Below are 16,769 nucleotides of genomic sequence, written 5' to 3'. Positions count from 1 at the left end.
AAAAGTGGAACTTTCTCAGTAAGAAAATTAATGATCATTCTAGGAAGCTGCCCTAGATCAGGGCAGATTTTTTTCTCCAACTAGCCCAGCAATGAATGAATGGATTTCTTAGCTGACATTTAAGACTGAAATCCTCCCCAAATGACACTTCTTTCACCTTCTTCATGTTTTGCCCACCAGCTGAGTTGAACTTCAATGCACATAAGATTGCATGTTGGAAAGCTTTATCTAGGGTTTCAGGTTGCATCTCCCAACACTCTAAGATAGTGGTTCCCAACCTTTGGGCCTCCAGGTGTTTTGGACTTCAGTTCCTGCAGTTCCTAATAGCTGGTAAGCTGGCTGGGATTTCTGGAAGTTGAAGTGCAAAATACCCGGAGGCCTAAAAGTTGGGAACCACTGCTCTAAGACAAAGTTGCCAGGGATTGAACAGGAGATTGCCTTCATATACTCTACTACCAAGTTCTAGTCTTCCCTTAAAAGACAAGTTGGCCTCGTTAATTAAATTTCCCCAGGCAGAATAGTGACAAGGCTCATGGGCCTCCGGTATGCTGCTTGAATTGTGAATGTCCCATATGTGTCTTCTGAAATTCTTGGCTGAGGAATTAGTATAAGACACATTGCCTAAAGGAATGCAATTTTAAAACAGTCATTGTGGATCTTGTACTCACATATGTCCAGGTTCTTTACAGACTTTTCAGGCTTATAAGAAATTCTTCGCCTTGCGCCTTTGGCAGAGAATCCATTTGAGTTTCAGTGTCACTTGCACATTATTTGAAATATATGTAATTTGATAGCATAATATAATGTCTATGGTCATAGAAACCATTAATGAGGGAGGTGTTCCTTATTTGCTGAATACAACAAAATAGGCTTTTTATGTTAAGAACCAGTGTTTGGATGTATGCATGAGTTAGCCTGGGCTTATCTGCAGAAGATACCATTGTTTCTAAACGCAGAGATTTAATGAAATTGGCATCTCCCAATAAACACATTTCTATAGGCCTCAGTTTCCTCGCTATAGAAGATATTTGGATGTACATACATTACTTTGCAATAAACATTTCGACAAAATGCAAAACACAAATCCCTTATGATTTTCTCTGACTTTCTCGCGTGTGTATATCCAGAGGCAGATGAAATAGATTCTGAAGACAGCATCGAACCTCCTCACAAAAGGCTTTGCTTATCATCTGAAGATGACCAGAGTATGGATGATACAACCCCGTGCATTTCTGTTGTTGCAGTTCCAAGTAAGTCACTGCTAATTGGAGGAATCTAATCATAAATACTCTTATAAAAGAATGTGGGTGTTCCCACTTTTAGCAAAGGTAGGGTTCAGTTTCTAATAATACAGTAGTGGATAAGCAAAAGAGAGAGGTTTTGTCTACCACGATGTTGATAAAAATGATTCTAGTGGAATGTTGTCTGGTACCTTACGAAAACAGGAAATGGAGATGCTGCTGGTCTTGCAGAAGCTCCTGTAAATATCTTTGTCTGGTCTGAAGGAATTAGCCATGACAGTAGATCTGATGAGGAAATATGGTTACAATGGAAAATCTCACTTTGGGGAATACAGTCTGTGAAAAGTCCTTCATCCTCTATATGAAAGAGGAGACCAAAAAAATCAGGATTACCATCTATATAAATTGAGACCACACCATCTTTTATAAAATATTTTTCAAGTGGTGGGAAGGGACTCTTGACAATGGTCTTCAGGAAATAATTGTCTCTAGGTCTTCGTCAAACTTACTCTGAAAAGATTAACCCTTGCTAAAAAAAACCAAAAAAACACCTAAAGTGTGTGTGCATGTGTTTGAAGTCTCCTACCGAATTATGGCAAACATACATCAAACCCTACAGGCTCATGCTGGGAGAAGCTAACCTGTTTTCTAAATAACCTTCTGTGGTTCCAAGAAGGCATGGCTCAGACAAGGTCTTCACCTGCTAGAGCCGGCATTTTTAAACATTCTCTTATGTAAATGAAACAATAGGAATAGTTTCTTTTCCATCCTGATTTTAGCTGACTTGTATAATCTGATTGTTCTTGTTAATTGTATTAGGATTGTAATGTATAAATTTTAAATATATCAATTTTAATTTTTAAGAGCAATAAGGTTCATGGCTATACAAAATAAAATATTATTTTAATCTTCATTAAGGATTGAAGGCTTAATATATGTATAATCTGCAATGCTGGTAACAAAGATGAAAGCACTGTATTAATCACAGGTTTACTTTTTGTATAAGTTTCAGAAAGTGACCAGAGCTTTGAGGTGACTATGACTGCTACCACTGAAGTAGCTGACAATGAGGATAATGAAGGAACTGTAACTCAGATCCAGGTATATTAGAGTCTGAAAGCTGTTTGCAGCAGTCTGTAGTTATGATTCTCTGTGTGTTTCATGTTTGTTCTAAACAATAAGAGTAATTGAATACTAGTCATAGAACTAGAAGCTATCATCTAGTCCAACCCACTGCCATAGTAGCTTTATCAGTTTTCCATTGGTAAAAATTTCTGCCAGCTCCAGCAATATAGAACCAGACTGTTGAAGAGTTTGAATAATATAGAGTGGAGGCACCTAGTGGAGCTTGGTGGAGCTGTGCCACTGTCTCATCACTCCCACAAGTAAATATCTCCAAATACCCCACATGTTTAAACTATTTTGGCCCTCTCTAGGTCAGTGAAATTAAAATAGAATTGCCATCATAGATCTGGTATCAACCATTGTTGATATTCTCAGTATTTTGTTCAATCAGTAAATATGAATGCACTTACGTTCTGAGGCAAAAATGTTTTCTTGTCACATATTGCATGCATGCAGTTACATTACCCTATATACTCAACTGGAAGGGATGGGACGTTTTATATGCATAACTGTAACTAGAAGTACTAAAAAAATTATTGAAGTGATGAGGGCACACACAAGGAAATAAGCTAACTACTATATATGCTTATGCATAGGTTAACCTCATGTATAAGTCAAAGGCAGGTTTGGAGCCAAAATTAGGGATTTTGATATGACCTATTGATAAGTCAAAAGCCAGTCCGTGGAGAGGGGACAGCACAAATGACACCTAAGGGGTGGCAGTTGATAAGTTGACCTAGGTTTTGGAGGTTGTTGGTTTTTTTGAACTAAAATGTCTACACTTATACAGGAGTATATCGGGTGTCCAATAACACAATTAAATAAAAAACTAACTTTCATAAATCTGCTTTCTGCACTCTCAAGATAGCATGTCATCTAAAATGCTGTTTGGATTTGATATAATCAACAGAAATTCTAGTATAATCAAATTCATCATATAAGGACTATAAAGTATCTGCATTCATAATTCATGATGTTGGTGTACTTCATGACAGTGAATGCCAGTCAGGAGAACTACTCTTCAATTACCTTCCCCAGATTCTCCAGAATGAACAACTGGATGAAATTTCTTCTCTAAGCAATGAAGAAGTATCAGCAGTTAGCCAAGCTTGGTTTACGACCAAAGAAGATAAGGATTCTTTAACAAACAAAGGTAAGTTCTCATACATCTGCTTCCTATACATGCTTGTATATGCAATAAAATATAATATCAAAACGAATTTCGTGTTGAGTGTCCCTCATCCCAAAATCCAAAATTGTCCACATGGGTGACTGAGAAAGGGGCCCCTTTACTTTCCGATGGTTCATAGTGCATAAACCTGTAATGTTGTTACATCATGTTTTTATAGATAAGTATTAGTCCTGCTTGTGCCTCAGATGTATCATGTTCTGTGGCTCACTTTGAGCCATGAGGAGAGGCTGGTAAGAAATAATAATAATAATAATAATTATTATTATTATTATTATTATTATTATTATTAGACATCATAGCTTTCAAAGCATTGCTGCATTGCATGGTAATTGAAAATGTGTTTCTTTCCCTCATACTGGAAAAAAAATCTGTTAATACCCCCCCTTCACATCAATTCTGTAGCCAGTTTAGTTAAAAATATTTCAGAGTGCTTTATTTTGTGAACGAGCCATTAGTAAGCACACTGTGAGTATTGCCAGGTCATTCTTCCATCAAAGATTACAAAGGAAATCTCTAGCAGGATACCTCCAGACCCCGTCCCTTTTCTGATTTATTATTATGATTTGTTCTTATAGCATTGTAAAGTGATAGCATGTGCTACTGTCATATCGTTTTGCCGTCATAGTGCTAGAACAGCTACATTTTTTTTAAAAAAGATAAATCAACCATGAAACAAAAGGCAGAGTACGGTAGCCGGTAATGATGCCAGTAATGCATTATTCATCAAGCTATGCAGTGCAAAGTGCAAATGTGGCAAGGGCAACTTACTGACTGGAACCGATTTCAAACTGAATAACATGACAGAAAGGAGAAGTGTGATAAGGCTCTTGGTTTCATACACACATTTTTTAAATACTGCATATAAAAATTACCATGTTTCAATTTAGATCCCATCTCTAAGATATCTAATTAGGTATCAATATTTGCAAACATTCCAAAGTCCAAATACTTCTGATCCTAAGCATTTTGTGTAAGAATATTTAACCTGTATGAACAGGTTGCACACTATACAATATGCCATTATAAACATTGATGATATAAGGTCAAACAAAAGACATTACAAAAAGTGTACACAGTACTGATATTTGTTAAAACAACTCACAGAAAACATATTAAGGTTGGTGTCTTGTTAGGGAAATATACACTGTAAGTTTCACTTAGGCCCTTTCTACACTGCCAGATAATCCAGGTTATCAAAGCAGAAATCCACATTATCTGATTTGAACTGGATTATTTTAGTCTACACTGTCATATAATCCAGTTCACAACAAATAACGTGGATTTTATACAGTTGTGTAAAAGGGGCCTTAGTTTTGCTTATGACCTTTTTTGAGCATTGTAAAAGTTGGTATTCTCTTTCTCTACAACACCAAAGTGTTCATTCTTTACTGAACAGTCTCTGAGCAGTTTTATGACACTAGACATCTATGCCAAATATATACATTTAATATTTAATTTGCTGAAGATATTGTGTATGTGGTTAGCCCACAGATAAATGTGTGTTACATCACAAGCACATACAGTCATTCAACATGGCATTTGCTTGGGAAACAGTAGGGATCATTATGTTGTGTAATTGCTTTCGCTTCAATTAACCTTTTGGTAATTTCTATCTCTATTAGCAATGAAACTCTGGTTCCTGTTTTCTGTGGGAGAGCTAATTATTCTCCTTAATTTTCTCTACTAGTGATGTGTTGTTTGTGTGACAGTCTCTTCTTCACTTTTTAAGGTCATAAATGGAAGCAAGGAATGTGGTCAAAAGAAGAAATTGACATTTTGATGAGCAACATTGAACGTTATTTAAAGGTTTGTTTGCAGTCAATTAGTCTGCTGGTTAAGTGACTAATCTTTTCTGTGTCATGCATTCTCGATCAGGGTGGGCAAAATATGGCCCTCTAGAAATTGTTGGATTGCAGCTCTCATCAGTCATAGTCAATATATCCAGTGGCAAAGAATGTTGTTCAGCAGCATCTGGATGGTCACACTTTGCCTATTTCTGTTCTTGGCATGGATCATATGTGGCAAGTAGGACAATTGGAGAGCTTTCCTTTGCAAAGAAATAGATAAAAAGTTAGATAGAGAGAGAGAGAGAGAGAGAGAGAGAGAGAGAGAGAGAGAGACAGAAGGGGCCACTGGAATGGGATGCCCGAGGCCAGAGCCACCCAAGGAGAAGGCAACACTTGATCTGGGTGAAGGGACACAAGAGGCTGGCATCTCTCTTTCTCTCCTCCCAAGGAGCCCACCTTTTCTGGGGCTCTGATCCCCAAAAAGGGAGCAAGAAATGAAGAAAGGGAGGGAGGGACAGAGGGCCAGTTGAAATTTGAACAAGGGCCACAATTGGCTCCCGGTCTGGACTTTGACATGCCTGGTGTAAAGGATTAAATTACTATTTAATAAAATAGAGATTAACCGGTGCAGATGATGGATAGTAATAGAGAAAGGTTAAAGAAACTTTCCATCTGCTGTGTTGGCTCCAAGGATATAGTGAATATACCATAGACCAAGCCACTGCACTATTGATTGATTGATTGAAGGTTTCTAAGAGTATGTAACTCCCCCAAGGTCACTCACTGGGTTAAAATCACCAAGTAGATATTTGAACCCTATTTTCCAGAGTTAGAGTCCAACGTTATGATCACTGTGCCACACTGGCTCTAGGAGACTGGGGTTCAAGTCTCTTCTTGGCCCTGGAAACCTACTGGATAACATTGGCAAGTTATACTCTCTCAGATGAGAGAGTGCAAAGACAAACCCCTTCAGAACAAATCTTGCCAAGGAAACTTGATGGGGTTGTCATAAATTCGACCCTATTTAAAGACACACAACAACAATGGGATTTTTGAAATCATCATCAAGTGCATCCATATTGAAAAGGTAATAATAAAATATAACAGTATTGTTTACCAAATCCCATTGGCAGAGCAGTGTTTTCCACATTGTGCGTAATATTGCACTACAGAACCCTCACTTGTTGATAAAGTGCCAGCTTGTATTCGTTTTAAAATATTGGGTAACTAAGTGTCATCCAAATCTTAATGTGACTAGGCACGTGGAATAAAAGATGCCACTGAAATCATCTTTGAGATGTCAAAAGATGAAAGAAAAGATTTCTACAGGACCATTGCATGGGGTCTGAACCGGCCTCTCTTTGCTGTTTATAGACGGGTGCTGCGCATGTATGATGACCGAAATCACGTTGGCAAGTATGAACCCTAACGTTTGACCCAAACGGTATGATTTAGGGTATGAATGGTCAAATGCTTCTCTTAAATCATAGCACTGTGATTAAATCAAGGCCCAAGGTGGGAAATAAACTTGGGAGATGGGGATGTACTTAGCATGATGTGAAAGGGGAACACGTTTTACAAACAGCTTGGAATAATTATGCAACCATGATTCAGATTCCCAATACTAGGAAATGGAGAGAACCTCCATAGATTCTTGAACTCTTCTTGTGTTGGGGCATGGGAGTAAGACCTACTCACCCGCCATCACTATTGCATATAGGACATTATGCAATCTCAAGTCTACACTATACAGTGGGGGGGGGAAAGTATTTAGTCAGATACCAGTTGTACAAGTTATCCCACTTAAAAAGATGAGAGAGGCCTGTAATTGACATACTTATTTTCCATCATAATTTGCAAATAAATTTGTGAAAAATCAGACAAGGTGATTTTCTGGATGTGTTTTTTCATGTTGTCTCTCATAGTTGAGGTCCACCTATGATGTCAATTACAGGCCTCTCTCATCTTTTAAAGTGGGATAACTTGTACAATGCAGAGAACAAAAATGAGCTTCCTTCCCCCCTTTTTTGTAACATTTAGATAAATTAGCATTGTCAAATTATTATTGCACCTTTTTCTAAAACTGTGTGTAAATCCCAGGCTTGCTCAAAAAATTCGATTTCCCCGTTTATCGTTAGTAATTCGTTTGTTTTGTCGCTTTTGAAGCGATATTCGAATCGCATTATCCCGTCGTGTGGATCCCGCGGTTTCGAACCGCGATAGGCAATTTTTCTGATGTCGTTTTTTTTGTTAGGTAAGCAAGCATTTGCAAATCACCCAAACTTGTTTCAGTGCACTGGGGCAACCTAGCATGTTGTTTCCACCTTGTGGCCAATCGGAGAGCACGTTTAGCTCAGGGGAGGGGCTTGTACGTCCTGAATGAAAACTGCAGGGAGCCTCGTGGCTCATTCGGCCCGGGGATCTGGAGAGAGAGGGTTTCTTTCTCACTAGCTCATCCTTCAGTACCAGCAGAACTACTTGTAATGAGTACACAGCAAGTAACATGAATACAACACTGGAGATAATTTCAAGAGCCACAGATAAAAAATCACTTCTGTAGCCCTTTTATTTTCTTGCACTGCACAAATGGCTGGCTCTCTTAAGCTTATCAATGCTTGCAAAGTCTGGCAAACGGTGCAATTCCCATAATCCACACAAATAGAACTTGGGCAAAGGGGAGGCTGTATTTTTCCCTTTTATTTTCTTGCACATTAGTGCAGTAAGTGCACATTGGCTGGGTATCTTACTCCTATCAATGCTTGCAAAGTCTGGCAAACGGTGTAATTCCCATAATCCACACAAATAGAACTTGGGCAAAGGGGAGGCTGTATTTTTCCCTTTTATTTTCTTGCACATTAGTGCAGTAAGTGCACATTGGCTGGGTATCTTACTCCCCCCCCTTCCTGGGCTGTTTTGGGCCACAGTGCATGTGCGTCCGCCATTAACGAATTACTTTTGAAACTAACGAATTTTCGTTAAATTTCGAAAAATTTTGAGGGCAAAATTCGGAAATGACATCAGAAACGAAATGCTAGCGCCCCCTACTTTTGAAGCGAGTTTAGAATCAATTTTTACGTGGATCGGTCAAGCCTAGTAAATCCACATGTGGATGCAAAACTACATACAGTCCCCAAGTTACGAACAAGATAGGTTTTGTAGATTTGTTCTTAAGTTGAATTTATTTGTAAATCGGAACAGGTACATTTTTGAAGTGTAACTACAACCAAATATATAGATACATAATCTTTGGATCGCATAGAGAAGGTTTAACACACCTGTTGTATTTGTTTTGCTGTCTGTTCCCCTGTTCAGAAGATTTCACCTCACTCACTGTCTGTCCCTGTGAGAATTTGATTTTGAAAAATTTGGCTTGTTGTAGAAACAAGGATTGGTGAGAAAACCTGTATGTATATATAAATCCACATCCAGATGAACTTCTGAGACTAACTGAAAGGGGTTGGTAGCATGAGCTTTCATGGGTTTAAGTCTACTTCATCAGATGCATTGATAAAGTAGAGTGAAGTCTATGAAAGCTTATGCTATCGTGTTCTTTCTCTCAGTCTGAAAAGTACTGCAAGACCCCTTTGTATACTGATCCAAACTCATGGCCATAACTACATTCTACACATATGAACATTCTTCTATAATGACAACAATATGAACTTTGACTTGTAGACCACATTGACAAGTAATTGTATTGTGTATTTGTCATTAAAGGGCATTTACTGAAGAACTGTAATGTTTGATTCTTTATTCCACTTAACATGAGACTAATAGGAAGTGATAATTCTAAACAACTGATACAGGGTTTGACAAGACTTCAGACTTGTGGGATCTATTTTTCCCTGCTAGAGTTTAGAGATCTGTCAACAGGAGCCTGTTGCAAATACAAATAATATACACATAGAATTGAATAATTCAGACCTTTGGAGTTTGTTCCTTCATCCAGATGCCTCTACCATATGAGGAAAGGCGTTTTACTGCCTGAATTCTACCTAAAAAGAATTCTACCTAAAACTTTAAGCTCTACTATCTTAATGCCAGATCTTGGCCAATATGTTCAATCTGTAATTTCCTTTTAAAATATATTGTGTTTTTCTAATTCAAAAAAAAGTTTCTTGTTTGTATGTTAGTGCCTTTGATTTTTTCCCCCCTCTCTGTTCTTACATCATATTTGCACACATTGTGTTCCTTCTGGTTTTTTCCAGCCACTACATGTTATTGGTTGACTACATAAATATAGTAAGGCATAATAAATAGAAATATCACTGTATTCTCAAAGGCTTTCAAGGCCGGAATCACTGGAGTGTTGTGTGGTTTCCAGCTTGTATGGCCATCAGGAGAAAATGTTGCTAAAACACAGCCATACAGCCCAGAAAACACACAACACTCCAAAAAGATCACATTTCACTTCATTCAGAAAACCACAATCATTTTACTCCCTTTGAATAGTATCATGTGGATTAGCATTCATGCTCAGAAATGTAAAGTCAAAAATTTTGGGGGGGAAATCATATATATTGTGTGCTAATTAAACTTGGTGTTTTCGTGTTTCACAGGTACACTCCTGATGAAATTGAAAAACTCAAGGAGTAAGTTATATATTTTTTAAATTTGATCTTGTAAACAGTTCAGAAGAACTTTAAGATCCTTCCTGAGAAGTCCTTTCCATCAGCGATTGACAGCTAAAGCATTTTCCTTCCTTCCTTCCTCCATTCCTTATGAAAATCAAAAGCAATATTTAATTGTTAGCCAAAAACATGTAAATAAGATAGTTGCATGCCTGTGGAAACAAGGCTTCAGTAAAAACTGGGATTTTCAGGGAGGAAGAGTTCTTCCTTGCTCCTGAAACACATGGTAAACTCTGAAGAGCAAAAGCTTATTGTGTACCTGTGAAATAAGTCGAATACTCATCATGACGCCTAAAAAAGGGGGAAAATGGATGGATCAATTGGGCTGTCCCCATTCTCTAATGCATAAAGAAACAGTTTGTTTAGTGTTTGACAATGCACTTATGGCCAATACTAACCAGTACCACCACCTTCCATTTAGGTTAAGGATAAAGCATGGCAATGACTGGGCAACTATAGGAGCAGCTCTTGGAAGAAGTGCTTCTTCAGTAAAAGACCGATGCAGGCTAATGAAGGACACGTGCAATACAGGTATAAATATTACAATAATTGACAAAGAAAAAAGTCTTGGTATGCTGGTAGTTTTCTCAGTTTAAAAAGTTTCATTGGCACATAGATTTGGTTTAATAATAGATATTTAACTTTCAGCACCATGCCACTCAGATTAATTTTCAAATTGCATATTTGTCATAGAAGTTATGCATTAAGGTGATAAAACTTCTTCATTAGCCTTTTATGGACTGGAAGGCTGAGAGAGATTACAATATATGTTTTTCAGTACTGGGAGAAAGTTCCACATATTCTTTATCTTCCCTGTTCTCTATGTAATAATCCCAAGTAGTCCTTGCTTTATTTTCTCCAAAATTCAGTGGATTGAGTCTTTGTTTGGGGAGCTGTCCACGCATCTTTTCAGATGAGTGTTTGGTGCCTTTGTGGTAGCATGGTTATTATTACTAAAATTTCTCTGTCATAAACACATAAACATAAACACTCTGTCATAAACAGTTCTTGCCTTCATGTGCTAGTAAATCATGCCAGTATGTCTAAAAGTGGGGAAAATTATGTCTCATGATACAGGAAACATCTGGCACACCCTATGTCTCAGACTTATCAGAATTTATATTTTCTCTGACAGCTTCTTTGGGCTAGTCTGGGACTGATCAGAGTTGCATCAAACTTGTAGAGGCAGAAAAAAGACTGAAAGAAAAATAAATACAGTGGGCCTGTTGTATCTGCAGGACCTTCCATGGATACCAAAATTCATGGAAGCTGAAGTCGCATTGTATACAGTAGTCTAGTAAAATGATGTCTTTTATATAAAATGGCAAAATCAACATTTGCTTTTTAGAACTTAAAAAAAAAGTTCAATCAAGCCACAAATGGTTCAATTTATGGATTTGGGGCCAACTGAAAATACAGTGATACCTTGACTTAATGTATTCTGTGACTGTGCTCTTAACTCAGAATACTCTTATCTTAAAGTGAATTTTCCCATAGAAATGCTATTATTCCAGCCCCCCAACTCCTCCCCCATATTTATTACGTGATTTTAAATAAGAAAATGTACTTTATAAGTTACAAATAATGTATAAATGCACATTCATGTGGAACAATAAAAAAGAAAAATCAACTTTAAAATGGTAGAAGCACAAAGCTGTGGCAAGGAAGCCCAAAGGGAAGAGGCAAAAGCATTGTTTTCTTCATACTGTACTTATTCCAGCCTCTCTCCCTCTCTTGCTCTCTCTCTCCCTCTCTTCATGAAGCCAAACATACTAGGAATAAAAACCACACAAAATCAACTAATCCAAAGTTCCTCAAACCGGACAAGAGCAAAGCGGACAGCAATCTCTCAAAGTGGGCAAGAGTGCGGGGCACGGAGGCTGCTCCTTTGAAGCCCAAAAGCCCTGTCCTCTCACGGCAGCACTCCCTCTGGCACTTAACTCAAAAGGCGGCTTGTATGTCAAAGCCAATCTGGGGCCAAGGTATGGCTCTTAATTAAAAATGCTCTTAAGTTGGGACAATCTTTGAAGTTCCACTATAGAGGATAAGGGGAGCACTCAAGATACCTAGGCACATTAATCCTAAGTTTTAACAGCACCACACCTCTCTTCAGTGGCATGTATTACATGCATATTCTTTACTTCCTTCCTTCCTTTCTATAATTTCAGGCAAATGGACAGAAGAAGAAGAAAAGAGACTTGCCGAAGTGGTACATGAATTAACTAGTACAGAACCTGGTGACATTGTCACACAAGGCGTATCTTGGGCTGCTGTGGCAGAACGAGTTGGGACACGGTCTGAAAAGCAGTGCCGCTCCAAATGGCTCAACTATCTAAACTGGAAACAAAGTGGGGGCACTGAATGGACTAAGGAGGATGAAATAAACCTCATCCTTAGGTTTGTGCTCCCTTTCTAGGAAACAATTTGCATTTAGATGGAGAGTGGGCATGAAAGTATCTTTTATTTTAGATTTTCAGTTATTGCAATAGCTATGGAAATGTTCCCCCAAAAGCTGCTATGTTTAGGTATTTTGATTCTCAGATTATTCATAGTTAAATGTTCTTGTGTTGGCCAATTTGGTTTGCATATTGAATTTTAGTGCTTGCATAATGTTATCAAGGTGAATCCACTTATCTACACTAAGAAGGTGCATCAGAATTGGATACCTGAATACAGTCCACTTTATATTGGAAAATTTATTTTCCTAAATCTCTAAGCAATGCTCTGAAAGTGTTTCTGGGAGTTTCAATCCAGAAAAAGTAATCTTTCCTACTTCAGCCTACCAGTAGGTTACAGTCCTGAGTATTGGGTAACTTATTCATGAAGCCTTGTCCAGACATCAGACTTCTATGCTGACAGGACTTGTTTCCTTCCTACTCACCTTCCTACTCCTTCTTGAGACCATATGTTACTAATTGTACATTGATGTGTCCCAAACAACATAGCTTTTCAGACTTACAAACCAATGAGAACAAAAGCAATGTGACATTCCTTCTGAATAATCAACCAAAATATTAAGCTGAAATGGGGTAAACTCCCATTTCAATTTTTTCAATTTACTGGATAATTTAGGATTAGTAAATCCATGGCAGTTGAAATAGGAAAGGTTGTGGACTTCACTCCCCCCCCCCCAAAAAAAAGGTATCAGTCCCATTCCGGAATGTATAAGTATTTGATCTCAAAGCCTATAAGGGGCCAGATACTGAAAAGGGGGATTTTACTCAAAACTTTGTTGGATCATAATCCTATATCATTAGTTTTGGGTAGATCCTCTTTCCATTGGAGGCTGAATGGAATGATGCTGTGAAGTGACATATTCCTCAAAAAAACCAAGATAAGTTTTTTAAAGACAACAACATATTATTATTATTATTATTGTTGTTGTTGTTGTTGTTATTATTGTATTTATTTATTTATTTATATCCCACTTTATCTCCCCCAAAAGAGACTCAAAGCGACTTAACATAAAATCATCAGCATAACCATTTAAAATATAGAAATATATGAACATTTAAAAGGATTAAATATAAACAGTATTAAAAAATTCCCAGTTAAAAATCATTAAAAACAAATTCAAAGTTTAGAGAATTCAACTGAGAATAGTGTGGGAAACTAGTAAGCCCTACAAGGAAGACTTTTTCATTCATTGTAATAATGAACATTCCTTCTGAACAAGATGGATCGTCTGACATCCTACTTTCTCTCTGTAATCCTGCCAGAATAGCAGAGCTAGAAGTGTTTGATGAAAATGACATCAATTGGGACCTTCTGGCTGAAGGCTGGAGCAGCGTGCGTTCCCCACAATGGCTTCGCAGTAAATGGTGGACAATCAAGAGGCAGATTGCGAACCACAAAGAGGTTTCATTTCCTGGTAAAGTGTTGAGGGTTCTATATGTTGTAATTCTCAGAAGCTTTGAATACTTGTTTAAAATCTCTGCATTACGGTCCATATCACAGTTTATATCCTGATGTTTTCAAACCAGAACATATTTTAAAACTGCCAGATCTGGGGCACTGGTAACCTATGACGCTCTACCAATTGTACATTGCATTGCGATTTAATTCACAGTGATTTAGAAATCAGAATAACTCTTCCGTATGGGTACCTTAATCCTGTCCTCAGAATAAAGGAACACTTTTATTTCTGCTTTTCCGGAGTTGTGCTTTACCTGTATTGTCCTTCCTGTATTGGTTGGGCAAAAAAGAAAGAAAAGAAAAAAGAAAAACTGCTAGCTTTTCTTTGGATTGTCCGAAGAGGGAATTGTTTCTTCAGACAAGGCACACTGAAACAGTATGTAATTCACTGTCACAAGGCTATCAGAGACTACCAGTCATTGTCACTATGTGCCATCAAGCTGATGAACCATGGCAACTCTATCATAGAGTCTTTTAGGCAATATTTATTTAGAAGGGTTTGCCATTGTTTTCTTCTAAGGATCGGAGAGTGTGACCTGCTCAAGGTCACCAAATAGCTTTCCATGGCTGAGCAGAGATTCAGATCCTGGTCTCCTGTAATTTTGTGCCAACATTCAAACCGCTACACCACTTACCACTATGATGGCTACTGGCCATAATGGTTGTGTGTCCCTTCCAGGATCAGAGGCAGCATGTCTCAGGATCCCAGCATGTTGGGAAATAGCAGTGGGATGATATGGTTTCCCTTGCATCCTGCTTGTGTATTTATCATATTATGCTTATTTGGCAGAGCTGGGACTGAACAAAAAAGTTTCCCCAAGGCCAGCTAGTAAATTTATTGCAGAGATGAGATGTGTCTCTTAACTACTCTCTCTCTCTTCATGTAACAGGAAAGAGAGCAGTAGAGATGCATGATAAAGTACAGACAAGAGTTGTAAATAACTCATGCAGTTATACACTATTATTCTTCTATCTAATTAGTGAGGTTCCCTTCCAAGATTCATTCGTTCATTCATTATTTGTTCATTTATATATATGAGTCTTTGGTATCCACTTGGGTTTGGTTCCAGGAATCCCATGGATGCTAAATTTCATGAATGTTCAAGTCCTGTTATATACAAAGGCATAGTAAAATGGTGTCCCTTATGCAAAGTGGCAAAATCAAGTCATGGATGGTTGAATCCGTGTATGCAGAATCCATGGATATGGAAGACTAGCCATACTGCCTTTCTCATTTGTGGAGGCCTGCATTCAATTGCAGCATGTCATTGTAACCTTTTGTTGCACAAGCAAACCTTCCATTTCAGATCACCCCTTAGATTCACCGATTATTTATTTTATTTATTTATTTACTACATTTATATCTCGCCCTTCTCACCCCGAAGGGGACTCAGAGCGGCTTACAAATAATATTTACATACAGTGTATTATATCACTAGCACAGCACAACACTAGCACTATATACCAGCATATTACACGACACCACTATACTGTAATATTACGAGTAATATTACATGTAATAAATAATATATAATTAATATTATTGTATTGTATTATTATTAGTATTGTATTGCATTGGGATCATAAAGGTCAGGACATGGTGGCACATAAATAAACACCTAGGCATATCTAAAGAATCATCAATTAGAGAGAACCTGCAGTGAAAAAAGAAACATTTTATTCCTTTATCGGTTTGTATGATATTATTATTATTATTATTATTATTATTATTATTATTATTATTATTATTATTATTATCCTGCCTCTTCCCGAAGGAACTCAGGGCAGCTCACAATAGTAAATGTGATCCATGTGGTAGTTTATTCCTTCTTGTCCACCACCAAAGATGCCAGTGGTGACCAAGAAAGTATTTAAACAAAAAAAATTGTGATTTTTAACTGTGACCTTACATTGTGGGACAGGAAAATAAATGGTGAAAACAATTTTATAATGCAGAAGATTTTCTCTTTATTTGTATATCTCCAACATGCTTGTTTGTTTTTAGTTCTTATAAAAGGTCTGAAACAGCTTCATGAAAGCCAAAAAAACACTCCAGGGCACCAGCTTTCAGAAAATAAATCCTTGCCAAGCAATCATTCTGGTTCTGGAGTTCAGCATCTGCAGATTCGAGTGGCACGTCTGGATGAGAATTCAAGCCATTCCACGGGGCCCATGGCAGCATTACAGATTCCAGTCCAGATTACACATGTCTGTAAGTGGCTGAAGTTCCTGACTTGTTGCTCCACTATCACCCATCTTACAATCAAGGGGCTCCCTGGCATCTAGAAATCTGAGAATCTGCATTTGGGAGTGGCAAAAAGTACACTTCTTCCATGCGCATGTGTGTTTCCTGTGTCTTGCACACAGATTATGCATTATACAATGGTGGAGCTAGGTTGGTTCGAGAACTGAACTACAACTCTTGAAAATATAGTTGAATCCCCACTCAGCCATGAAAACTCACTGCATGACCTTGAACAAGAGACTCACTCTTAGCCTCTAAAAACCCTGTCATAGATTTGTCCTAGAGTTGCCATAAGTCAAAAACAACTTGAAGGCACACAACAACAGTAAGAAAAATGCCACCCAAAATGTATTGTGGTGGAATTATGCACATTTTTTCAGTGATTATGCCAATATCCATCAGTGGAAGCAAAAAATGTTTGATTTATTTGCAAGAAGGTGGCCCTCAAAGTTCTATTTGGGGACTCACGTAGCCTCCTAGCCATTCCTTGTTGGCCACCTCTGACATAAGAGATCAGAAAGACATATAGCTTCCTCCTTCTCCATATGTGCATATACATGCCTCTACTCAGTACATACACCGTAAGAAGGGTTTCGTGTGCTTTGAATTCTTCCAACTTCTAATAAAGTCTTT

General features: G+C 37.8%; 1 protein-coding gene across 3 annotated transcripts in view; it reads left to right on the top strand.

Moving 5' to 3' along the window:
* Positions 1-16,769, top strand: part of dmtf1 (cyclin D binding myb like transcription factor 1) — a 41,079-nt gene that overhangs the window by 13,835 nt on the left and 10,475 nt on the right. For 2 of the 3 annotated variants that reach the window (XM_003227988.3, XM_062981810.1), the window contains exons 3-12: positions 1,128-1,250; positions 2,248-2,342; positions 3,405-3,519; positions 5,288-5,364; positions 6,604-6,761; positions 9,905-9,937; positions 10,398-10,507; positions 12,145-12,373; positions 13,696-13,847; positions 15,897-16,103. In XM_003227988.3, the coding sequence (XP_003228036.1) occupies positions 1,128-1,250; positions 2,248-2,342; positions 3,405-3,519; positions 5,288-5,364; positions 6,604-6,761; positions 9,905-9,937; positions 10,398-10,507; positions 12,145-12,373; positions 13,696-13,847; positions 15,897-16,103 (1,299 nt within the window). The remainder of the gene's footprint in view (positions 1-1,127; positions 1,251-2,247; positions 2,343-3,404; positions 3,520-5,287; positions 5,365-6,603; positions 6,762-9,904; positions 9,938-10,397; positions 10,508-12,144; positions 12,374-13,695; positions 13,848-15,896; positions 16,104-16,769) is intronic. The other variant, XM_008121461.2, reaches the window with a different exon arrangement.

This window comes from Anolis carolinensis, chromosome 5 (assembly GCF_035594765.1).
Source record: "Anolis carolinensis isolate JA03-04 chromosome 5, rAnoCar3.1.pri, whole genome shotgun sequence".
NCBI lineage: Eukaryota > Metazoa > Chordata > Lepidosauria > Squamata > Dactyloidae > Anolis > Anolis carolinensis.
The sequence above is the reverse complement of the archived record's forward strand: the minus strand, read 5'-3'. Positions and strand labels throughout refer to the sequence as shown.